The sequence below is a fragment of the Lucilia sericata genome, unplaced genomic scaffold, assembly GCF_015586225.1.
Source record: "Lucilia sericata isolate MDLA Ls3-8-SP2 unplaced genomic scaffold, ASM1558622v1 Contig001113F_arrow, whole genome shotgun sequence".
Classification (NCBI taxonomy): Eukaryota; Metazoa; Arthropoda; class Insecta; order Diptera; family Calliphoridae; genus Lucilia; species Lucilia sericata.
This window is the reverse complement of record NW_023995085.1, coordinates 17,501-38,364: the sequence shown is the minus strand read 5'-3', so window position 1 is coordinate 38,364 and position 20,864 is coordinate 17,501. Positions and strand designations below refer to the sequence as shown.

The window sequence follows — 20,864 nt, the reverse complement described above, 5'->3', positions numbered from 1 at the left end:
TCAAACATTATTGACATTGCAAAGTAAGCATATATTTTGTATTATAACATACATGGTACATAAATAAAGAAACAAATAAATTTGTGTGTGTAGTTATATTTTTCTTTTTATAACAGACTTTTAACAATATTAAAAAAAAAAAAAAACTAAATCCCAATAAAAAATTTTGCAAATTTTCCATTGAGTTGTATTATACAAAAATATATATATGTATATATAAAGATTATCACAATAACTACATATATGTACATTAAACGCTAAACTAAAACATTTAAAGGTAAAATAATTAAAAATAAAATTTTGTACATTAAAATTTATATATATTTCATACGTTGTATATAAAAATTAAAATCTAAATTTCTTAAAATAACTTTAAAAAAACATTTATACATTAGACATACTTACAGATGTTTTAAAACCTTTTTTAATATTCAAACAAAGTAATAGTCATTAATAATGAAATGTTATCTTATCCTATGTGTAAATTTCTATAAGGGAAAGATAACATCTCATTATTAAGAATTAACATTTGAATATACATACATTAGGTCCCTAAGTCGATCTACTATACATAATAGGTAGGTAGGTAGAGCTCTACTAACATCTACTACTTTTTAAAGTTTTCTTAACTTTAAGAAGTGATAGATGTTAGTAAAGCTCTACCATTATCATCCGTACTTCTTTGTATTGAAAGTAAAATGTAGAATATCTTAAACTAAATATAGTATATGTACATAAAAACTTATGACTAATTTTTAATTGATATCAAATGATTTATATTTAAACATATGAAATAAATATACGGCACTGTTTATTCATCTATATACATTGAAGACTGCATAGCGTTGATGCTGAAATGTAAAAAAACATAGAAATATTTTTTATAAAATTTGATTTAAAATAAAGAATAATATTTTCAAGTAGTAACACATTTCTTTTTAAGTAATTTGAAGCAATTCCCAAACAAACACAAAGTCAAATAAGGCCAGATAATTATGAAAATCAGCAGTATCATTTAAACTTATATGTATAACAAATTTTTGCAGATTTTGGTAGAGATACTAAAACATTTAAGATAATTATTAGCTCAAAAGTTGTATTGGAACTAGGTGAAATAATGTACTGATTTCAAACATATACAATAAGCTTCATCCTTGGATCATGAAAAGAGTATGTGCAAAATTTAATGATATTATCTGCGTGCATGTGTACAAGGTTTACATAGACACACAGATTTACATGCCTTCCGACTTATAAAGTTATTATGTGGTTATTACGATTGGATACAGATAATAATAATAGTGTAGGTGTAAGAAGTATTGAAACAAATCTCGATCTTTTTAAAAAATCTTAAGATTTTGAAATTATTTTAAAAAGCTTATCTATCCATCTATCCATCCATCCATCTATATCTATCTATCTATCTATCTATCTATCTATCTATCTATCTATCTATCTATCTATCTATCTATCTATCTATCTATCTATCTATCTATCTATCTATCTATCTATCTATCTATCTATCTATCTATCTATCTATCTATCTATCTATCTATCTATCTATCTATCTATCTATCTATCTATCTATCTATCTATCTATCTATCTATCTATCTATCTATCTATCTATCTATCTATCTATCTATCTATCTATCTATCTATCTATCTATCTATCTATCTATCTATCTATCTATCTATCTATCTATCTATCTATCTATCTATCTATCTATCTATCTATCTATCTATCTATCTATCTATCTATCTATCTATCTATCTATCTATCTATCTATCTATCTATCTATCTATCTATCTATCTATCTATCTATCTATCTATCTATCTATCTATCTATCTATCTATCTATCTATCTATCTATCTATCTATCTATCTATCTATCTATCTATCTATCTATCTATCTATCTATCTATCTATCTATCTATCTATCTATCTATCTATCTATCTATCTATCTATCTATCTATCTATCTATCTATCTATCTATCTATCTATCTATCTATCTATCTATCTATCTATCTATCTATCTATCTATCTATCTATCTATCTATCTATCTATCTATCTATCTAGCTATCTATCTATCTATCTATCTATCTATCTATCTATCTATCTATCTATCTATCTATCTTCTATCTATCTATCTATCTATCTATCTATCTATCTGTCTATCTATCTATCTATCTATCTCTATCTATCTATCTATCTATCTATCTATCTATCTATCTATCTATCTATCTATCTATCTATCTATCTATCTATCTATCTATCTATCTATCTATCTATCTATCTATCTGTCTATCTATCTATCTATCTATCTATCTATCTATCTATCTATCTATCTATCTATCTATCTATCTATCTATTCTATCTATCTATCTATCTATCTATCTATCTATCTATCTATCTATCTATCTATCGATCTATCTATCTATCTATCTATTCTATCTAGTTAGTTAGTTAGTTAGTTTGAAAGGAGGATGAATATACATCAAATCCGAAGAAATACACCTAGGCCTCTATCGGGCCTGTTGTGCGCTCCTTAACCAGTGCCTCAGGTGGGAATCGAACCCACCACCTCCGGTCTACCAGACTAGAACACTAACCACTAACCTACCGGAGGCCACATCTATCTATCTATCTATCTATCTATCTATCTATCTATCTATCTATCTATCTATCTATCTATCTATCTCTATCCGCTATCTATCTATCTATCTATCTCTATCCGCTATCTATCTATCTATCTATCTCTATCCGCTATCTATCTATCTCTATCCGCTATCTATCTATCTATCTATCTATCTATCTATCTATCTATCTAATCTATCTATCTATCTATCTATCTATCTATCTATCTATCTATCTAATTATCTATCTATCTATCTATCTATCTATCTATCTATCTATCTATCTATCTATCTATCTATCTATCTATCTATCTATCTATCTTCTATCTATCTATCTATCTATCTATCTATCTATCTATCTATCTATCTATCTATCTATTTGAGTAAAATGGACTTAGACCTGTATTATATGTCTTATATGCTGACGATATCGTTCAAATCCTAAGAAAAACGATAAAAATTACTTGTGTAGAAGACCAAGAAGGCCCTGCACACGCCTTTAAGCTGAGATCAACCGATGAATTTTAACTTCTTTTTAAATGTTCTTTTTTACAGACTGAATTGGAATAAAAAAGTAGTTAACTTTCAAGTTTTTAATTTGCGAGAAAAATTAGACATTCGTTTTTAAATTTTCAAAAGTTTTTAAAGGAAAAATTAAATCCAAGAAATTTTATAGTTTCAGAATCAACAGTTCTTAATGTAGATAATAGGATAATCAGTGTTACATTCTACCTTCTAAAACTCAAAACAAACTGCAAAATTATTTAAAAATATATAATAATATGTACATTTACTTACATAGATTGACAATCGTTTATCAATTCTGGAGTTTCGGAATCAAAAGCACTTAATGAATACTGCTCATTAGTACCATCCAAAGCAATCATACTCGAAGTCGAACGAGTATTGTTCATGGTATGTCTTACAACCGATCTGGTATATTCATGTAGTTCATTTTCCAATCGTATCATTTCATTAAATACATTGTTAACTTGTTGGCGTAAATTATTGTATAATTGTAGATTTTTATTTATTTTTTCACGAGTCTCTTTCCATTTACTACTCTTGGTAAAACTTATAAATTCATGGATACACTTGTCAAAAGCACATTGAGCATTTTCTAAACGCTGATTAAGAGGATATTCATAATTAAGATACTTGCGGTATTTTAAGCTAAAAGTAATAAACAAATTACAGATAAAGTGTTGAATGTAACTTTTAACTTCGTATACTTACAGTTCAAAAATGTCTTGTTCTCTGACTTCTTTGTAAATCGTATTGTTAGCCAAATCTCGGAAAGTTTGTAAGATTTCAGTGTATAAACGACTTAACATTGGTACAATATTGGCTTCAAAATCTTGGCATTGCGTATTTATCTTTTGTGCCATATCTATTGTTGAGTTGGCTATCTAAAACATAAAAGTTCAATATTGTTTAAGTGTATTGAACGCTCTATGTCATTTCCAATGAAATAAATGAAAACCTACCTGTCCATTTTGAATATTTAGAAATTCATTCAAAAATATATTGGAATATTTAACACTTCCGACGAGTTCTGATGTTTTTTTAATAAGCTTATTAATTTCATCTTTGTACTTAAACACATTATGTTCGATTTCAATTACGTAATTCTCAAGTCCCATTAGATAACAAACTAAATAATGTTGTTCTTTGGTTAACATGAAATGGACGTCTTTCTCAAACTGCTGCAACAACCATACGGGAATATTTCCTTCTTGTGGATTGATATTCACACAGCTTTTAATTGTATCGCTAATAAGAAAATGTTTTTCTTCATTTATATTCAATTCACTTTGTATTAAAAACTCGCCCACAAACAACATGACAGGAGGATTTAAAGGATTACTGATGTCACTCCATTCTGGAACATAATAATCCAAGGGATTTAGTATATTTTTACATGGATGTAATGGTGGATTTATTGCGAATATATTATTAATATCAATTTGAGTATCATATGAAATGTGTTGCAAAAAATTCTCTAAACTCGAGTATGCTTCGATGTCATAGTAAAATTTTTCATATGATTTTAAAGAAAACACTGTTACGATTTTTTTATTTAACAGCGAACGCATATCTGTATAGAATTTCAATTCGTTTTTACTATTTCGGCCTCTGGTTTTGTAATCAATATCCAAAGTTAAACGTAACCAATCTTCCATCTTTTTTATAAAAATTGTACTGGAATGATTTTGAGCAGGCAAATGTTTAATGAAAATAAAATTTTCTGTATCTGGATGGTCAACATCTTCTGCAATAGCAATGCATTCTCGTGTTTTTCGTTTTATGTTAGTCATGCGATTAAAAAATGTTTGATGTGGTAAGAAGGGTTGATGGCCACAAATAATCTCGTAAGCCACTATACCAATGGACCAATAATCAACGGTTTCTGTATAATCTCCAGGATCAATAACTTCAGGTGCTACATAGTTGCGGGTACCAACAACACTTTGTGCTACAGTAGACTCAGGAATTTCGCGTGCATAACCGAAATCGGTGAGCTAAAAAGTAAACAAAACAACAATGTGATAAAAAAAAAACAACTAAGATAGCATCGACTCTTTAAAAAGCATTAGGAAAACAAACAAAAATTCGAAAAGTACTGAAGAACGAAAAACTGACAAAAATCTTCCTCTCGTAGGTTCTCATTCCATCAAGACGAAGCATTTTAAATTTTATGAGTTTTGGATTTATTTTATAAATAACTAGCTATAAACGTAGAGACAATATAAATAAAAAAATCCCTTACGATTTTTCATATTTACAATTTAATTTATACATGCCCCGATTGCTTGTCGGGTTATTTTTTTGCAAATTATTCACATGAATTTCTGTGTTGATCGTGCAAAATTTAAGGATTTTAGCTATAATGGGTTTCCTAGATATACGAATTTTTGTATTTACGCTTCCTTAGTCCGTCAATTTATTAGACAAATGTTTACACGATTGTCAAAATTGTACGTGCAAAATTTGAGCATTCTAGCTCCAATAGTTTTCCGGATATACGATTTTTTCTTATGAGAGGGACCACGTTCCCGTGATCCGCCAATTCATTAACAGGGATGTCAAAATTATTAATGCAAGATTTGAGCATTATAGCTCCAATAGCTTCCCCGATATACAAATTTTTGTATTTAATTTATATGGGAAGTACCACGCCCCCTTTTTCTAGTCCGCCCATATTTGTCTTAAATATTTATATTGATATCATAGTGGTTCGGGCGAAATTTGAGCACTCCAAATTTTATATTTTCTCCGGATGACAAGCCCACTCTTTCTTATCCCGCCCATTATTACATAAAATTTTCATATTGGCATTTAAGCTTATCGTACAAAAATTTTGGAACATACATACATACATACATACATGCATACATACATACATACATACATACATACAGACATACATACATACATACATACATACATACATACATACATACATACATACATACATACATACATACATACATACATACATACATACATACATACATACATACATACATACATACATACATACATACATACATACATACATACATACATACATACATACATACATACATACATGCATGCATGCATGCATGCATGCATGCATGCATGCATGCATACATACATACATACATACATACATACATACATACATACATACATACATACATACATACATACATACATACATACATACATACATACATACATACATACATACATACATACATACATACATACATACATACATACATACATACATACATACATACATACATACATACATACATACATACATACATACATACATACATACATACATACATACATACATACATACATACATACATACATACATACATACATACATACATACATACATACATACATACATACATACATACATACATACATACATACATACATACATACATACATACATACATACATACATACATACATACATACATACATACATACATACTACATACATACATACATACATACATACATACATACATACATACATACATACATACATACCTACATACATACATACATACATACATACATACATACATACATACATACATACATACATACATACATACATACATACATACATACATACATACATACATACATACATACATACATACATACATACATACATACATACATACATACATACATACATACATACATACATACATACATACATACATACATACATACATACATACATACATACATACATACATACATACATACATACATACAGACATACATACATACATACATACATACATACATACATACATACATACATACTACATACATACATACATACATACATACATACATACTACATACATACATACATACATACATACATACATACATACATACATACATACAATACATACATACATACATCATACATACATACATACATACATACATACATACATACATACATACATTTGCGCCTGCTAGTAGATTGTTGTAATGCTCTTAGGGTCCGTTTTGCTATTATACTATAATATACTAATGAGGTTGGGGACAATAATATCGACGTAATATATCGAACTATTGTAGGCTATGCGAGGATGCAGAGGAAATAGAGATCGAGTATATAATTTTGCAAAGTCCTAGAAAACAGAATTTCAGACTGAAATGGCTGGGAAATATGTTTCATTACGAAGTGGGGGAAATAACCGTCTAATAGGTTTTATGAGGGGAATTAGTCATTTCTTCGACTGGGTTTATAAGAAGACTCAGTTTCTCTCACATTTCATTCATAAGGGAATCGAATCGGTAAATCTTCCATTCATCTCTCCTCTACTTATTTTATTTTTTAGTTTGTAACTCTATCTTTGGATCTTCATTGATTTGAAATTGAAAACATTTTAAGCATAAAATATTTAGTTACTTAATTATTACCTTATAAATCTTTTTATTTCCCTCTATATGTAAAATAATATTTTCAGGCTTTATATCACGATGTTCGATATTATATACTTGATGCAAATAATCGATGGCACAAAGTAGAGCATTTAAAATTGTACGTATTTCAAACTCTTTCAAACCATTAACATTTTCTACTTGATTCAGTTGCCTTCTCAAATCACCACCATTACAATATTCCATTATAATAACGGGCAATGAATGTTCTACATGATTGCCACCCGCTAAATATCTAAAAAACTCCTCATCATTTATGTTAGCAGATCTTACAATATGTGGTGTTTGTAGATTTTGCATCCATCTGTATTCTTGATGCCAACGTTTGTGCATTATGCTTATTTCATCGGCGTTTAATTTTGGATTTGCCTTTAAACGTTTGGTGGCTGTAATATAAATAAGAACACAATGAAATAATAAAATTAATAAACAAACAGTGTATGCCTTAAACAATTAAAAAATAAAATATTTTTTCTTTTATTTACTATACAAATCGTCTGTATAGTAAGTGTGAGTATTTGTATTAATATTATCAAATTTCCAAGAAATCAATCGTATTTTTTTACAACAAACATGTTGAGTAAAGAATTAGTATAAAATTTTATGTCATATTTATTAATAGAGGAAGCTCACGTATGAAGAAATATTATTTTTATAACCTCCACCACCATCAGTGGTGATAGAGGGTATATATAACTTTGTCATTCCGTGTGTAAGACCAAGAAATATTCATCTGAGACCCAACAAAGTATATATATTCTCGGTCCTTATCAAATTCTGAGTCGATTTAGCTATGTTCGTCTGTCCGTCTGTCTGTGTAAAACACGCTCACGATAAAACGAAGATATAGAGTTTAACCTAATTCACCCAAAATGTTCTTCATTTTCCTAAGTTGTTTGGTATTGAAAATGGGCAAAATCGGTTCACACCGGGAAAAGTTATGAATCAAAATTTAAAACAACCTCGAAAAAATAAGCATTTTTTACACATTCTGATATAATTTTCTCGAAAACTATGCAAGATAATTCCACACATTCGTTTCTACACAAGAGCTTGATCCCTGCTGAAAATTTCCAGAATCGGTCCACAATTTCATATACCTCCCATACAAAAGTACATATTCCCGGAAAATGGGGTTTTTGTTAATAACTTCCGTCACAATGTCGATATCTTCACAAAATTTTACAATCTTATGTCAATAGAATTCATACAGAGAAAAAATTTTCTGAATCGGTCCATAATTGGACATAGCTCCCATACAAGGTCCCCTCAAGAAAATCACTTAAACGCGCATATCTCATTACTAAATTAAGATATCCATATAAAATTTGGTACACGTATTGCCCATATGCATAGAAATATTACTGTGAAAGTTGTTTCCAATCGGTCCATAATTGGACATAGCTCCCATACAAGGTCCCCTCCCGAAAATCACTTAAACGCGCATAACTCATTACTAAATTAAGATATCCATATAAAATTTGGTACAAGTATTACTCATATGCACAGAGATATTACTGTGACCTTTTTTCCGATAGGTCCATAATTGGTCATAGCTCCCATACAAGGTCCACTCCCGAAAATCACTTAAACGCGCATAACTCATTACTTAAATAAGATATCCATATAAAATTTGGTACAAGTATTACTCATATGCACAGAAATATTACTGTGAAAGTCTTTTCCGATCGGTCCATAATTGGTCATAGCTCCCATGCAAGGTCCCCTCCCGAAAATCACTTAAACGCATATAACTCATTACTAAATTAAGATATCCATATAAAATTTGGTACAAGTATTGCTCATATACAGAGAACTATTACTATTTCCTATCGGTCCATAATTGATCATAGCTGCTATACAAGGTCCCTTTCAGAAAAACACTTAAAGGCACATAACTCATTTTACGATCGGTCCATATTTGGTCATAGCACTCATACTAGGTCCCCTTCAGAAAATTACTTAAATGCACAATATTCATTACCAAATAATGATATATATATACAGAATTTTGAAATTTTGTCTTTATATATATAATTGGTCATAGCTCCCATACAAGGTCCTTTTACGAAAATCTCTTAAACACACATTACTCATTACCAAATAAAGCTATTGATACAAAATTTGGCACAAATATTAGTTTTGTATACAAAAATTATATTTCAAGATTTTTTCACGATAGGTGCATGCATACATGCAAATTACTAAATATTGCTAAAGCATATCTTAGGGCGATATAAAAATATAAAAGAAAATGGCGTTTGTAATGTTCAATAAATCTTGGAATTCTAATAGATTTAAGTTGTTTAAATCTTGGGATTTTTCTATTTAAGACATGATAAAACTTATTTTTACAAATATTTGATCAATTAGAAAAGTATTAATATAAAAGTAGTTGGTGGAGGGTATTAAGGATTCGGCTCAGACGAATATAGCACTCTAACAATTTGAAACAAAGTCGAAACTTGTCCTATTCTGGTCTCAGAATATATATAACATAGATTAAATCTTTACTTTAAAGCTAACAGATGGGACATAACAGATTTTATAATTTTATATCAACTATGAAAGAGTTATCATTCTCAAAGTATAAATTTTAAGTTCTACTTTATGATTTTATTGTTTATTTATATGACTTTTATTCCTTTTGTTCATGCTTTTGCTGACCACATCTAAAAAATCTTCTTGCTTTAAAAGCTTATTAAAATCTAGTCTTAACCGCAATGATATCATCCGAAAAATGAAGTATTAATTTTTGTATAAACAATTATTTAATATGTATCACAAAATAATGCTGATGCTTACAGTTTCTTGTGATTGAAAACGTCTAGTTTGGAGGCACAGTCTTAAGCACAAGTAGTAATACGTTTGTGCTAATATCTGTGAATTCAGCTTTCCAGCTCGTTCATTTAACAGACAGACGTTCGGACGTTCAGAGTCAACTAATCCTATAATATACATATGTATATATATGTTCATATGATTTTGTGGGTCCTAATCCAAAATGTTCATGTTTTTCAAACGACATGACAAAATTAACTTGATCTTAGGTTATGTTTGGTATCCAGGCTGGAAAAAACGCTCACTTGGGTCCTGTTGGTCCCTTTGTAATACCTACAAAGATAATGAAAAGCAAAAGAGAAAAGAAGGAGAAGTGTGTGGGTTAAGTTAGAAAAAGTAAAGAGTATGTTAAGAGTTTAAAGATAAGAGTATGTTTTGAGTAAAGTGTAGTCGAGTTAGAGAAAAAGAAGAGAAAGTGTTTGGTCCTTATGGGCTGTGAAAATGTCGTATAATAGATGATTTCAAAACCAATCGCTTTATCCAATGAAGGCGTTAATATTTTATGGCAGAGAAGATGTTCTATGGATTCTTCCTCTTCTTCATACTGGCAGCTTCTGTAGAAGTCGTTGTAGTGTATGCCAAGTCTTCTTGCGTGGTTCCCAAATAAACCATGAACTGTGATGACGGCAACTAGATAGTTGAGATTATTATATAGTTGTAGGAGATATGACGGGCATTTACTATTAAAACTTGACCACATGTTCCTGGTAATGATACAAGTTGGCTCATTATGACATATTGCCTGGGAAAGTTCATAGAAACTTTTATCTTTGTTTGCAAGCTTTTAGCGGAATGCCGCAAAAGATGTCTATGTCCTTTTCGGACATTGAAGCGACAATTTTCATTAGCTACATAGGTGCGAATCAAATCCCCGTGTACCCATCCATCCTATTTCATTCCTGGACTAGTATAGATGTAGTATTTACACCAATCAGAGATTTGATAGCAGTTAGACTATTGGAATAAATTTGAATATCTCTATTTGATATTCTGTAATACCAAAGCCAATTTGCAGCTTCTTTTATGGCTGATGGACTACCTTCATTTTGTTTACTAAAACTTATTTTTATCCCAAATTCAGGAATGAAAATGGCACCTCCCACTAGTTCGGCTTTTTTGGAACCGTCTGTGTACACCGAAAGGGTTCTTGCAGAGCTATCTTCCTCCAGTGCAGAGTTTACGGAAATAGTATAAGCGAAATTCTGTGGAAGCAGGGTTTGAGAGTGCAGTAATCAATATTAGAGAGAACAGATATCTCCTATATAATACTTGGGCGACTTGTATGTCCATACACCTATTGCATTGAGTCTTATAAAACTGTTCCAAATGCCAGTTTTCTGGGCAATAAATCAATTGGAATCCAGTGCAGCAGTGCAAATAAAGATTTGTTTGATGTTGTTCTCAATGATCCAGTTATGAGGATTGATATCCTTTTTAGAATTTTGTCAAGGAGTATAGAATTGAAGTTTTTGTTCGGTGCTTTCCACCAAACAACCAATCCGTGTAAAAGAATTGGTTTAATAACGCTTCATTAATCCAGTTTACGAGGCAGCGTGAAGCTGTCGATTTCCTAGTATAAAATACAAGTTCGATTTTGCTCGGATTTACACTCAAACCACTGTCCATACTCCATTAAGTGCTATCTCGAGTCTTTGAGAAATCGCATTCAGAAGAAACCTTGAAACTACTACCGCAACGTCATCCGCGTATGCAAAGTTTAAATTTTCAATAATATATCGAGGGACTATATTCAATAGTCTCTATCTAAAATAATACAAGTTTTCAGGAGAGCAAAAAAAACTGTTTATTTCGCTAGTTCGTGAAGATTTTTTAATTTTTTCTTTTACAATATATTTTTACGACCATATTCTAAACCATTATATAAAAAGAATTTTAATTTTTGCATTATTTACAAAATTATTCACAAATTTATATCAGATAGAACTTATTTTTCTACGAAAATGTTCATTCAACCAACAGATAGAGAGTTTTTCATGGAAACATAAAATTTTTATTTGAATTAAAATCAATAAATATTATATTTTATACAATTTAATGGAGAAAAAGAAACCAAATTGTTGAAAAAGCAACAGATTATAATGTTTTGGTCCAAAATCAATGTTATATGGTTAAACACGACAATAAAATTGATTTAATTAGTATCATAATGAGCGATATCTCAAAAACTATTAGACCGATTTTAAATATTTTGACGGATTTGTGTTCAGCATGTCCAAAGAAGAAGACTTGTTTTGCAACAGAAAATTATCCAAAGGGATCGAGTTTGAAGCAATTTTTGGATAAGATAGAGAGTTTTGCATTCAGAATTTTTCTTTTTTTAAGATAGAGAAATTTAAAAAATGCTATAAAATTGGCAAAAAATTTTTTTTTCTTTGAAATTTATATCACTGATACGTGATAGTTTGCTGAATATTTTGCCATCAAAATCTCATTTTCATAAAAATGACAGATAGCGACTATTGAATATAATCCCTCGATATAAGAAATCTCATGATCTGGAGCAAAGTAAATTAATAAAGTAGCATCACTTGAACAGCTGACTATTTTTTTTAAACTAGATAAATGAAGCAAATTGTCAAAGTTTGTTTTGAAAATTGTTAACATTGTTTACGTCGCCATTTTTAAATTGTGTTTTGCTATTTGTTAAAATTTGTGAAAAGTTGAAAAAGTGAATTAAAAGTGGTTTTAAAGTAGTTTAAAGGTGTAATAAATTGTATAATATATAATAATATAATTAAATCGTTAATATTTTTAACTTAAAAGTAATATTTTTTATTTATGTTTTGTTCACATTGTTGTTCAAGGAAATTTTATTTTGACACAATCTTAAATTATTCCAAAAACAAAATACATGTGGTTGTTGTAGATGTTGTTGTACAAACAAGAGATGTCGCTACTTTATTAATATACTTTGATCTGGAGCATAGAAATGAAATGAAGGTTTGTATAAAGTTTAACACTCATCGAAAAGTTTTTATTAAAAATTAATTCATTATTGACTTTTTTATTTTAAATTAATTTAAAAAGAAAACTAAATCATTTAAATGAAATCAAATAAGTCTGAACTTTTCAGTTTATATAGACGATCAAATATATTGGTGTTGTGCAAATAATTTCCCCTAGAATTAGCACAGATTGCACAGTATACGAGGCTTTTGTAAGTGTTTAAATGAAACTCCTTAATAAATTTTTGTAAAAATTAAATAATTTTATAAATTAGTTAAACTTTAGTCTTTAATAAAAAAAGAAAAAAGAAAGTAAAATTATTCAGGAAAAGTGGAAAATCCCGCACATTAATTTTTACAAAATATGGAGACAAATGTTATGGGATTTACATACAAGTACCGGTAGTAGAAAATTTTAACAATATCTCGTTTCATTTGAAGCCTACTTGTATTGAAATGGTATTTCCATAGTTTTATATTATCAGTTGAAAGAGTTTATAAATACAATACATACATATGAATATATATACATATATTAATATAGTGTTTATCAATATATGTACATATATTTATATTTGGCCAATTAAAATGTTTGCACGTGTTTGTATTAGAATAATAAAAAAATATATATGTATTTAACTGCACGCATATAAATATTCAAACCTATTTCTATTATACATATGTACATATATTTATACAACACAAAAAAGATGATAAATAAATCTAAACTTGCGGATTTAAATAATTTGGTTTTTTTTTATTTTAGAAAAACTTTTCGATAAATATACATACATCCATAGTACATACATATACGTGATTCCCAAAAATTTTTTGATAAATTTCCATATTTTTTTTTAAAATTTAGTAAAAGAACTTGTTTTCTTATTTTCACAACATTATGAAAATAATATACATATGTATATACTATATAGTTTAAGAAAAAATACGTTTTTTGCGGAAAAATTTTATATGATAATATTCTAATTTCTATAGAGAATTAAATTTCCTACAGTTTTGGTTGTTTCGAACTAAGGGCTATTTTTTATATAATTTTTTCCGAATATAAACTTCTATACAAATTTATATTATCATATTCTAAGACAATCCATGCGTCTGTCTATATGTAATTCGATTAAAACCACAATAACATACAAAGAGTCAGATGGATGCTGAAAATTTCCAATGATATTCTCCAAATAAATTACAAGTTTAAATTCTGTAAAGCTGGTTCATTAGCAGGCCCGTTATACCACAACACAATTTATCATAAATCTAATAAATCAGTAAATCTTAGAAGTAAATTACAAAAGTATCGGCTTCCGAAATTCACAAATTTACGATATATTGTTTTGATAGTGGGTATATAAGAATCGGCATAGCCTATTACAAACCTCTTGCTTTAAGTTATAAACTTCTATTATTTGATAAAAGCACGCACCAATCAATGTATACACAGTGACCCACATTAGTATTTAAATTCGTCCATAATCTTAAAACAGTCTGAAACATGCTTTATGTTTATTATTCGTACAAATACAAATTCATATGTATCTAGTTACTACCAAAAGAAAATGAAAGTTGTTGAGCGTTTTTAGTAATTTTTGTAAACAAACAATATGCATAGAGTGATTTTAATACTTTTTAATAAGTTTCAAATCATTTACATATAAGAGATATCACCGAACTTACAATATATAGTTTAATTACGTTTATATGGACCGACGAACATCGCTAAATCGACTCATAAAGTAATTTGGTGTTAATTGTTACATTTAAAAGTAAAACATGATAAAAATATAAAAGCTCTCTTACGAAGAATAATAAAAAAAAAAATCAAGATCTTATATTCTAAAAGAATATGAGGGGGAATTACTTATCAGACAGTTTCATTACACAAAACGTACAAATCTCGATTTTTAACAGAATGTGATGAAATTTAGCAGAAAATAGGACTAAGCCTAAGTTCAAGGTATTGCAGTTAGATCGGGAGAAACTGACTTAGAGCTCTATAATGTCTATATTCCGCCAGTAGCCAGCTGTCCAGCAGGCTACCTTCCCGACATCAGGACATTGTTAGACGGCGATATGCGTCTTGTCCTAGGGGACTTCAACACCCACCATCAGCTCTGGCACTCTTCTTTAGGGGAAGACCAGAGAGGTGCGTTGCTGGCGGAACAGCAACGTGAAACTGTCATCTCAGCAGCTGCTCGCTTTATACCTGCTGCTCGTATATCCGTAGTGCGGCCGCACTTCCCAGCAGAAGCAGCCAGGCTTGCAGATGAAAGAGATGACATCCGAAATACCAACCCAGGTGATCCAAGACTCACCCAGCTGAATATTGAAATCAGCAGGTTGGTAAATGAGGACAAGCGGAAAAGATGGCTAGATCACATGAAGAACAGCAACCTGAGTTCGGGTGTTAGTAAGTTGTGGTCTACAGTTCGATCTCTCTCTAACCCGACGAAGAAGGATGGAGGATTAAGTTTGCAGATATCCCCATTTCCGGCTCTGAAGGGTGCTCGCGCGCATTTTGCCGGCAATTCATTGAGCACCCTGAGAGAGACAAGGCGAAACGAAGTGTTGTTCGCAAACTTCACAACTTTCCAGTCACGGACATACCACAACCCTGACTATGGTCTTCAACAAGTCAGTGAGCAGCCTCGTAATACCCGAAGCCTAGGAAAAGGGTAGAGTCATTCCCATTTTAAAACCTGGGAAAGACGCGACAGAGGGACAATCATACAGGCCGATTTCCCTCTTATCACCAGTCGCGAAGACTCTTGAGGCGCTTCTCCTCCCCCAGCTGTCCAGCCACCTAACAGCAGCTCGTCACCAGCATGGCTTCCGCAAAATGCACAGCACCACTACAGCATTAACCGCCATTGCCACTCAGATCTCACAAGGCTTAAATCAGCAGAGGCCCTGTGAAAGGACTTTACTAGTAGCTCTTGACCTGTCGAAGGCCTTCGGCACCGTCAGTCACGCCACACTCTTCGAGGATATCCTGCAATCCACAATGCCCAACAACACGAAGAGATGGATCTTAAATTATCTGAGTGGCCGTCAGTCGTTCGTGGAGTTTAGAGACAGACGCTCCAAACCCCGTAGAGTTAAAAAAGGCGTACCTCAAGGTGGAGTACTATCGCCACTTTTGTTTAACTTCTACCTCTCTAAGCTCCCCGCACCTCCACAAGGCGTGGAAGTGATTTCATATGCGGACGACTGTACAATCATGGCGACGGGCAACAACATTGATGAAATATGCGTTCTGGCGAATGGTTATCTCCACGAAATACATCAGTTCTTCACTGCGCGTAACCTGCAATTATCACCAGCGAAGTCGTCAACAACACTTTTTACCACCTGGACGAAGGAAGTAAACCTTGACATCGTGGTCGATGGAGTCCAAATTCCGACCGTGCACCACCCAAAAATATTGGAGGTCACATTTGATAGCCTCTTTACTTCCTCAGCTCACGCCACTGCAATCACGCACAAATTGCGAAGTAGAAACAAGGTCCTCAAAGCGCTAGCAGGCAGCACTCGGGGTATGGATAAAGAAACCTTGTTGGCTACATATAAAAAGATTGGTCGGTCAGTGTTAACTATGCTGCTACAGTGTGGTCACCTTCGCTAAGTGATACACAGTGGAGAAACACTCAAAGCTGCCAAAATGCCGCCCTAACGACTGTAAGGGGCTGCCTACAAATTACCTCGGAACATTACCTGCACGAGGAAACGAAGGTCCTTCCAGTCAAGGAACACAATGTCATGTTGACTAAACAGTTCCTCCTGGGATGTCATCGGAGAAGTCATCCCAATTTAACATCATACAATTGGATATCTCCCCCGAGGCATGTTAGGAAGGATCTTCGTATATACGAGGAAAACATATGCAGATATGTGCGGGATCCACTGGATCAGTCCTCGTATTCGGCAGCTTTGAACGACATTCATAGAGACGCGGTCGCAGGATACCGCATGAAGGTCGTACTTGGAGGTCGCCCACCGCCCATAGCAGACACGGAAGAAAACCTGCCGCGGAAAACAAGAGTTCTGGCACAACTAAGATCGGGATGGAGCAACAAGCTCAATGCCTACTGGTCACGTATAGACCGTGCCGTCCCCAACGAATGTCCTGCATGTGGTCAGGGTCCTCATGACACCCACCACATATTCAAACTGCTCAGCCAACTCTACTTCACTCTGTCCAATGGATTTATGGACGCATCCAGTTGAAGTAGCAACAACTAAGCCTATTGAAAATAGTTGACATCGATCCATAATTTCACCTAGTTCCCATATTTATATATATTTCACCTAGTTCCCATATTTATATGTATATTTTTTACCAAATTTTATTACTAATAATAAAGGCTTGATAATATAAATATAACGCGCGTTTGTATAATGAATATTAAAGCTTGAGCGTAAAAAACATATGTATTTATAAACAATAATGGAAGTAAGTAACTAAATTATATATTTATTATTAATGTTTTCTTTAGATTTTTGCAATCACAACAAACACTTTGTGAAGTAAAAAATAAAAAAAAATTATAATGATTTGTTTAATTTATTTAATGCAAACCTCAAAACTGATAACACAGCTTATCATGATACCTTATAGGAATATTGTATGAAACATTGTTTCTAGTACACCAATGAAATGTGTTTAAAAATAAAATTGATAGAAAAAATGGAAAATTTCATAAATTTAAAATTTTATGAATGAAATTTTAAAATAATTTGCGAAAGGAAATTGTAAAATTGTATAATTTGAAGTTCTTGGTATTCATATAAAATAACAAAAGTTTACACGGTGAGACAAAAGAAACGAAAATGGAAATATGTATGTACCTAAGAAGTGATACTATTTTACTGTAAGGTGGATCCGAGTAGAACAAGAATCTGTTTTTGAAATTTGCCAAATAAGATTATGTTTTACTCATGAACGGACATAGTTTTCTAATACATTGATAAATTGTATGGTTCCTATATAAAATACTTTATAAAAATATCTTCAAACTTGAAAAACAGTGCAAAACTAAAACCGAAAATATGTTTGTGATAATGAAATGCTCATTTATTTCTCCAGGTTATTTAAACAACGTATTATGTCAATAAAAAGACTTCTAAGAGCTTAAATGTACGAAAAGCCAGTTTTTTACCCGTATCTCAAGATTTTGTAGGTTTTAGGCAAATTCCAAAAACAGATTCTTGTTCTACTCGGATCCACCTTTCAGAAAATAGTATCACATACATATTTATTTTTGTCGCATAGTGTTGTCAGTCTCAAATATTTCTACCAAATGCATAGTTTTTATTACAAACAATTTTATTTTTTCCACTCAAAATACTAATCGATCATAAAGGAAATATCATAATTTTATCATGACTGTATGTATAATTCTACCTAAAATTTTAAAAATATAACAATCGGGGTCAGAGTTTGTGATGCCACTACCAACTAACCTACCGGAGGCAAACTTTTCAAGTAAAGGTGTAAATTATTTTTATGCGAATCATAGGGATTTAAAATTATTAAATAATTCGAACATATACATATTCGAAAAATTTAGTATTTAGTATATACATATGGGCATTTCCACCGAAAAGACAACTTTTGTCACATCACGTCACGCACAATTAACTGCTTATATCTAGGGAAACAATATACATATTTTTAATTTGTTTATATTTTTATGTAGAGCTCTAATAACTCTATACATAGGATAAAGGTGCGACCAATAAAAAAGATTGGTCCTAAGATATTGTCAATGTCAATGTGCGTGACGTGATGTGACAAAAAATATACTTTTCGGTAGAAATGCCCATATACTAAATACCTATAGAAAAGTTGTCATCCTTATACTGCTGCTTTTATATGAATTAGTCGGTCTAGACAAGGCGACTTAGTATGGGAGCTTAATCAAATTAGAATTGGTTTATGGACCGATTGGTATACTTTAAGGTACCTGAAGGACCAATATTTTGGGTGTTACAAACATCAGCACAAATGCAGTCACTATAGTAGTGTTTATTATAAAAACAATTAATTTCTGACAACGGGAACGACTTTAATGTAAAAACCTGCAAACCTTACGAGTAAAGGAACAAAAATATTAATCCACTATTTCCTAACAACACAATACTATACATTTAGTGTTTTTTTAACAATCTCAAGGGCTTTTTTGTTTTGTTAACTTTTTGTTTACATTTCATTCTTTATCATATCTTTCTTTTTGGCAAAAATTGTTTATTTATTTTTTTTTTTTGTTGGTAATTAACATTTTGTTTTGTTTTCGTAAAACCAATTTGATTTTTTTTTTGCCAAATTTTACAAAAAGAAGAAAACAACATCCGGTATTGGTATTGGTCCAGCTGGTGTAACCTATTATTATCATTTATCTAACTAAATCCTCTTTGAATTGCAATACATTCCTCCATTTACAAACAATTTTGGAATATGCTTTTTCCGATACTGATGCTAGTGTCGCTTACGAACTATAATAATAATTTATATGTTTGTGATATTAAATATAAATATTCACTAATATTTGCAAAAAAAAAAAATACAATAAAAATGGAAACGAACACAAAAAATTATACAATACAACGCCAGTTAATAAAACAATAAATGAATTCTTAGAATTGATTATGAATCACCCCTCACTGTTTCTTATACAAGAAAATAATATAACTTACCGAATTCTTTCCCAGTTTGATTGTGCTTCCATAAGTGGACTTCGCCGAAAGCTCCCTCTCCTAAGGTCTTAACAAGTTGCCAGTTACCAAAGGATTGTAATGGCTGCCTATTCATTGTTTAATTTTAAAAATGTTCACCATTCACACAAAAATATACGATTTTAAATATATTTTTTAATATTTTCTTTACACAGAAATTAATGTTCAATTCACTTCAATATATAAAACGAATATATAAACGAAAAATAAACTGAAAAAGCACTTTGCAATCGACATGCAATTTTTCATTTCTGACAATTCGTCAAGTACTAAAAACTGACAGTTATCAGCTGTTCAACTGTTGCTTGCGGACGATGAGTTGCCGGATTTTTTGTAACATATTCACACAGTGGAGCCAATTGGAAAAATGAATGTTATTTAGCGTTTATTTTTCTAAATTTGAAATCAAATACTACGTTCACATAGTCATGCTTTTAACGTACTTTTTGAATTGATTTTAAACATAGTCGTTCACAAATTAAATTATCGTGTTTTTTTACTTTCAAATGTAAAAAAAATTTATTCAAAATAATATTAGTTTGTTATTGAAAAGATTTTAAATTAATAATTGCACATGTGTTTATTTATTCAATTCAGTGTACTCTGAATGAAAATCTTTAATTTTAAAATTAAATTATCAAGCCGGAACAACATTTCAAAGCAAAAAATCAGGACAATTTGATAATAATAATA

General features: G+C 30.8%; 1 protein-coding gene across 1 annotated transcript; it reads right to left on the bottom strand.

The window, feature by feature from the left end:
* Nucleotides 1-87: 87 nt before the first annotated feature.
* Nucleotides 88-20,379, bottom strand: LOC119610078 (inhibitor of nuclear factor kappa-B kinase subunit beta). Its single transcript, XM_037965170.1, has 6 exons — nt 20,133-20,379; nt 7,597-8,003; nt 4,125-5,159; nt 3,874-4,046; nt 3,436-3,810; nt 88-851 (listed from the first exon to the last, which is right to left on the bottom strand). Exons 1-6 carry the CDS (start codon nt 20,245-20,247, stop codon nt 812-814), a joined length of 2,145 nt encoding a protein of 714 aa, XP_037821098.1. The 5' UTR covers nt 20,248-20,379; the 3' UTR covers nt 88-811.
* Nucleotides 20,380-20,864: the final 485 nt, after the last annotated feature.

What these genes read in the sequence shown, in the direction of transcription:
- LOC119610078 (XM_037965170.1), bottom strand. Translation starts at nt 20,247, where the DNA reads ATGAATAGGCAGCCATTACAATCCTTTGGTAACTGGCAACTTGTTAAG. An exon ending in GAACAAGACATTTTTGAACT is followed by an intron (nt 3,811 to 3,873) that starts GTAAGTATACGA and finishes TATTACTTTTAG; the next exon opens with CTTAAAATACCGCAAGTATC. An exon ending in ATAAACGATTGTCAATCTAT is followed by an intron (nt 852 to 3,435) that starts GTAAGTAAATGT and finishes TTTACATTTCAG; the next exon opens with CATCAACGCTATGCAGTCTT.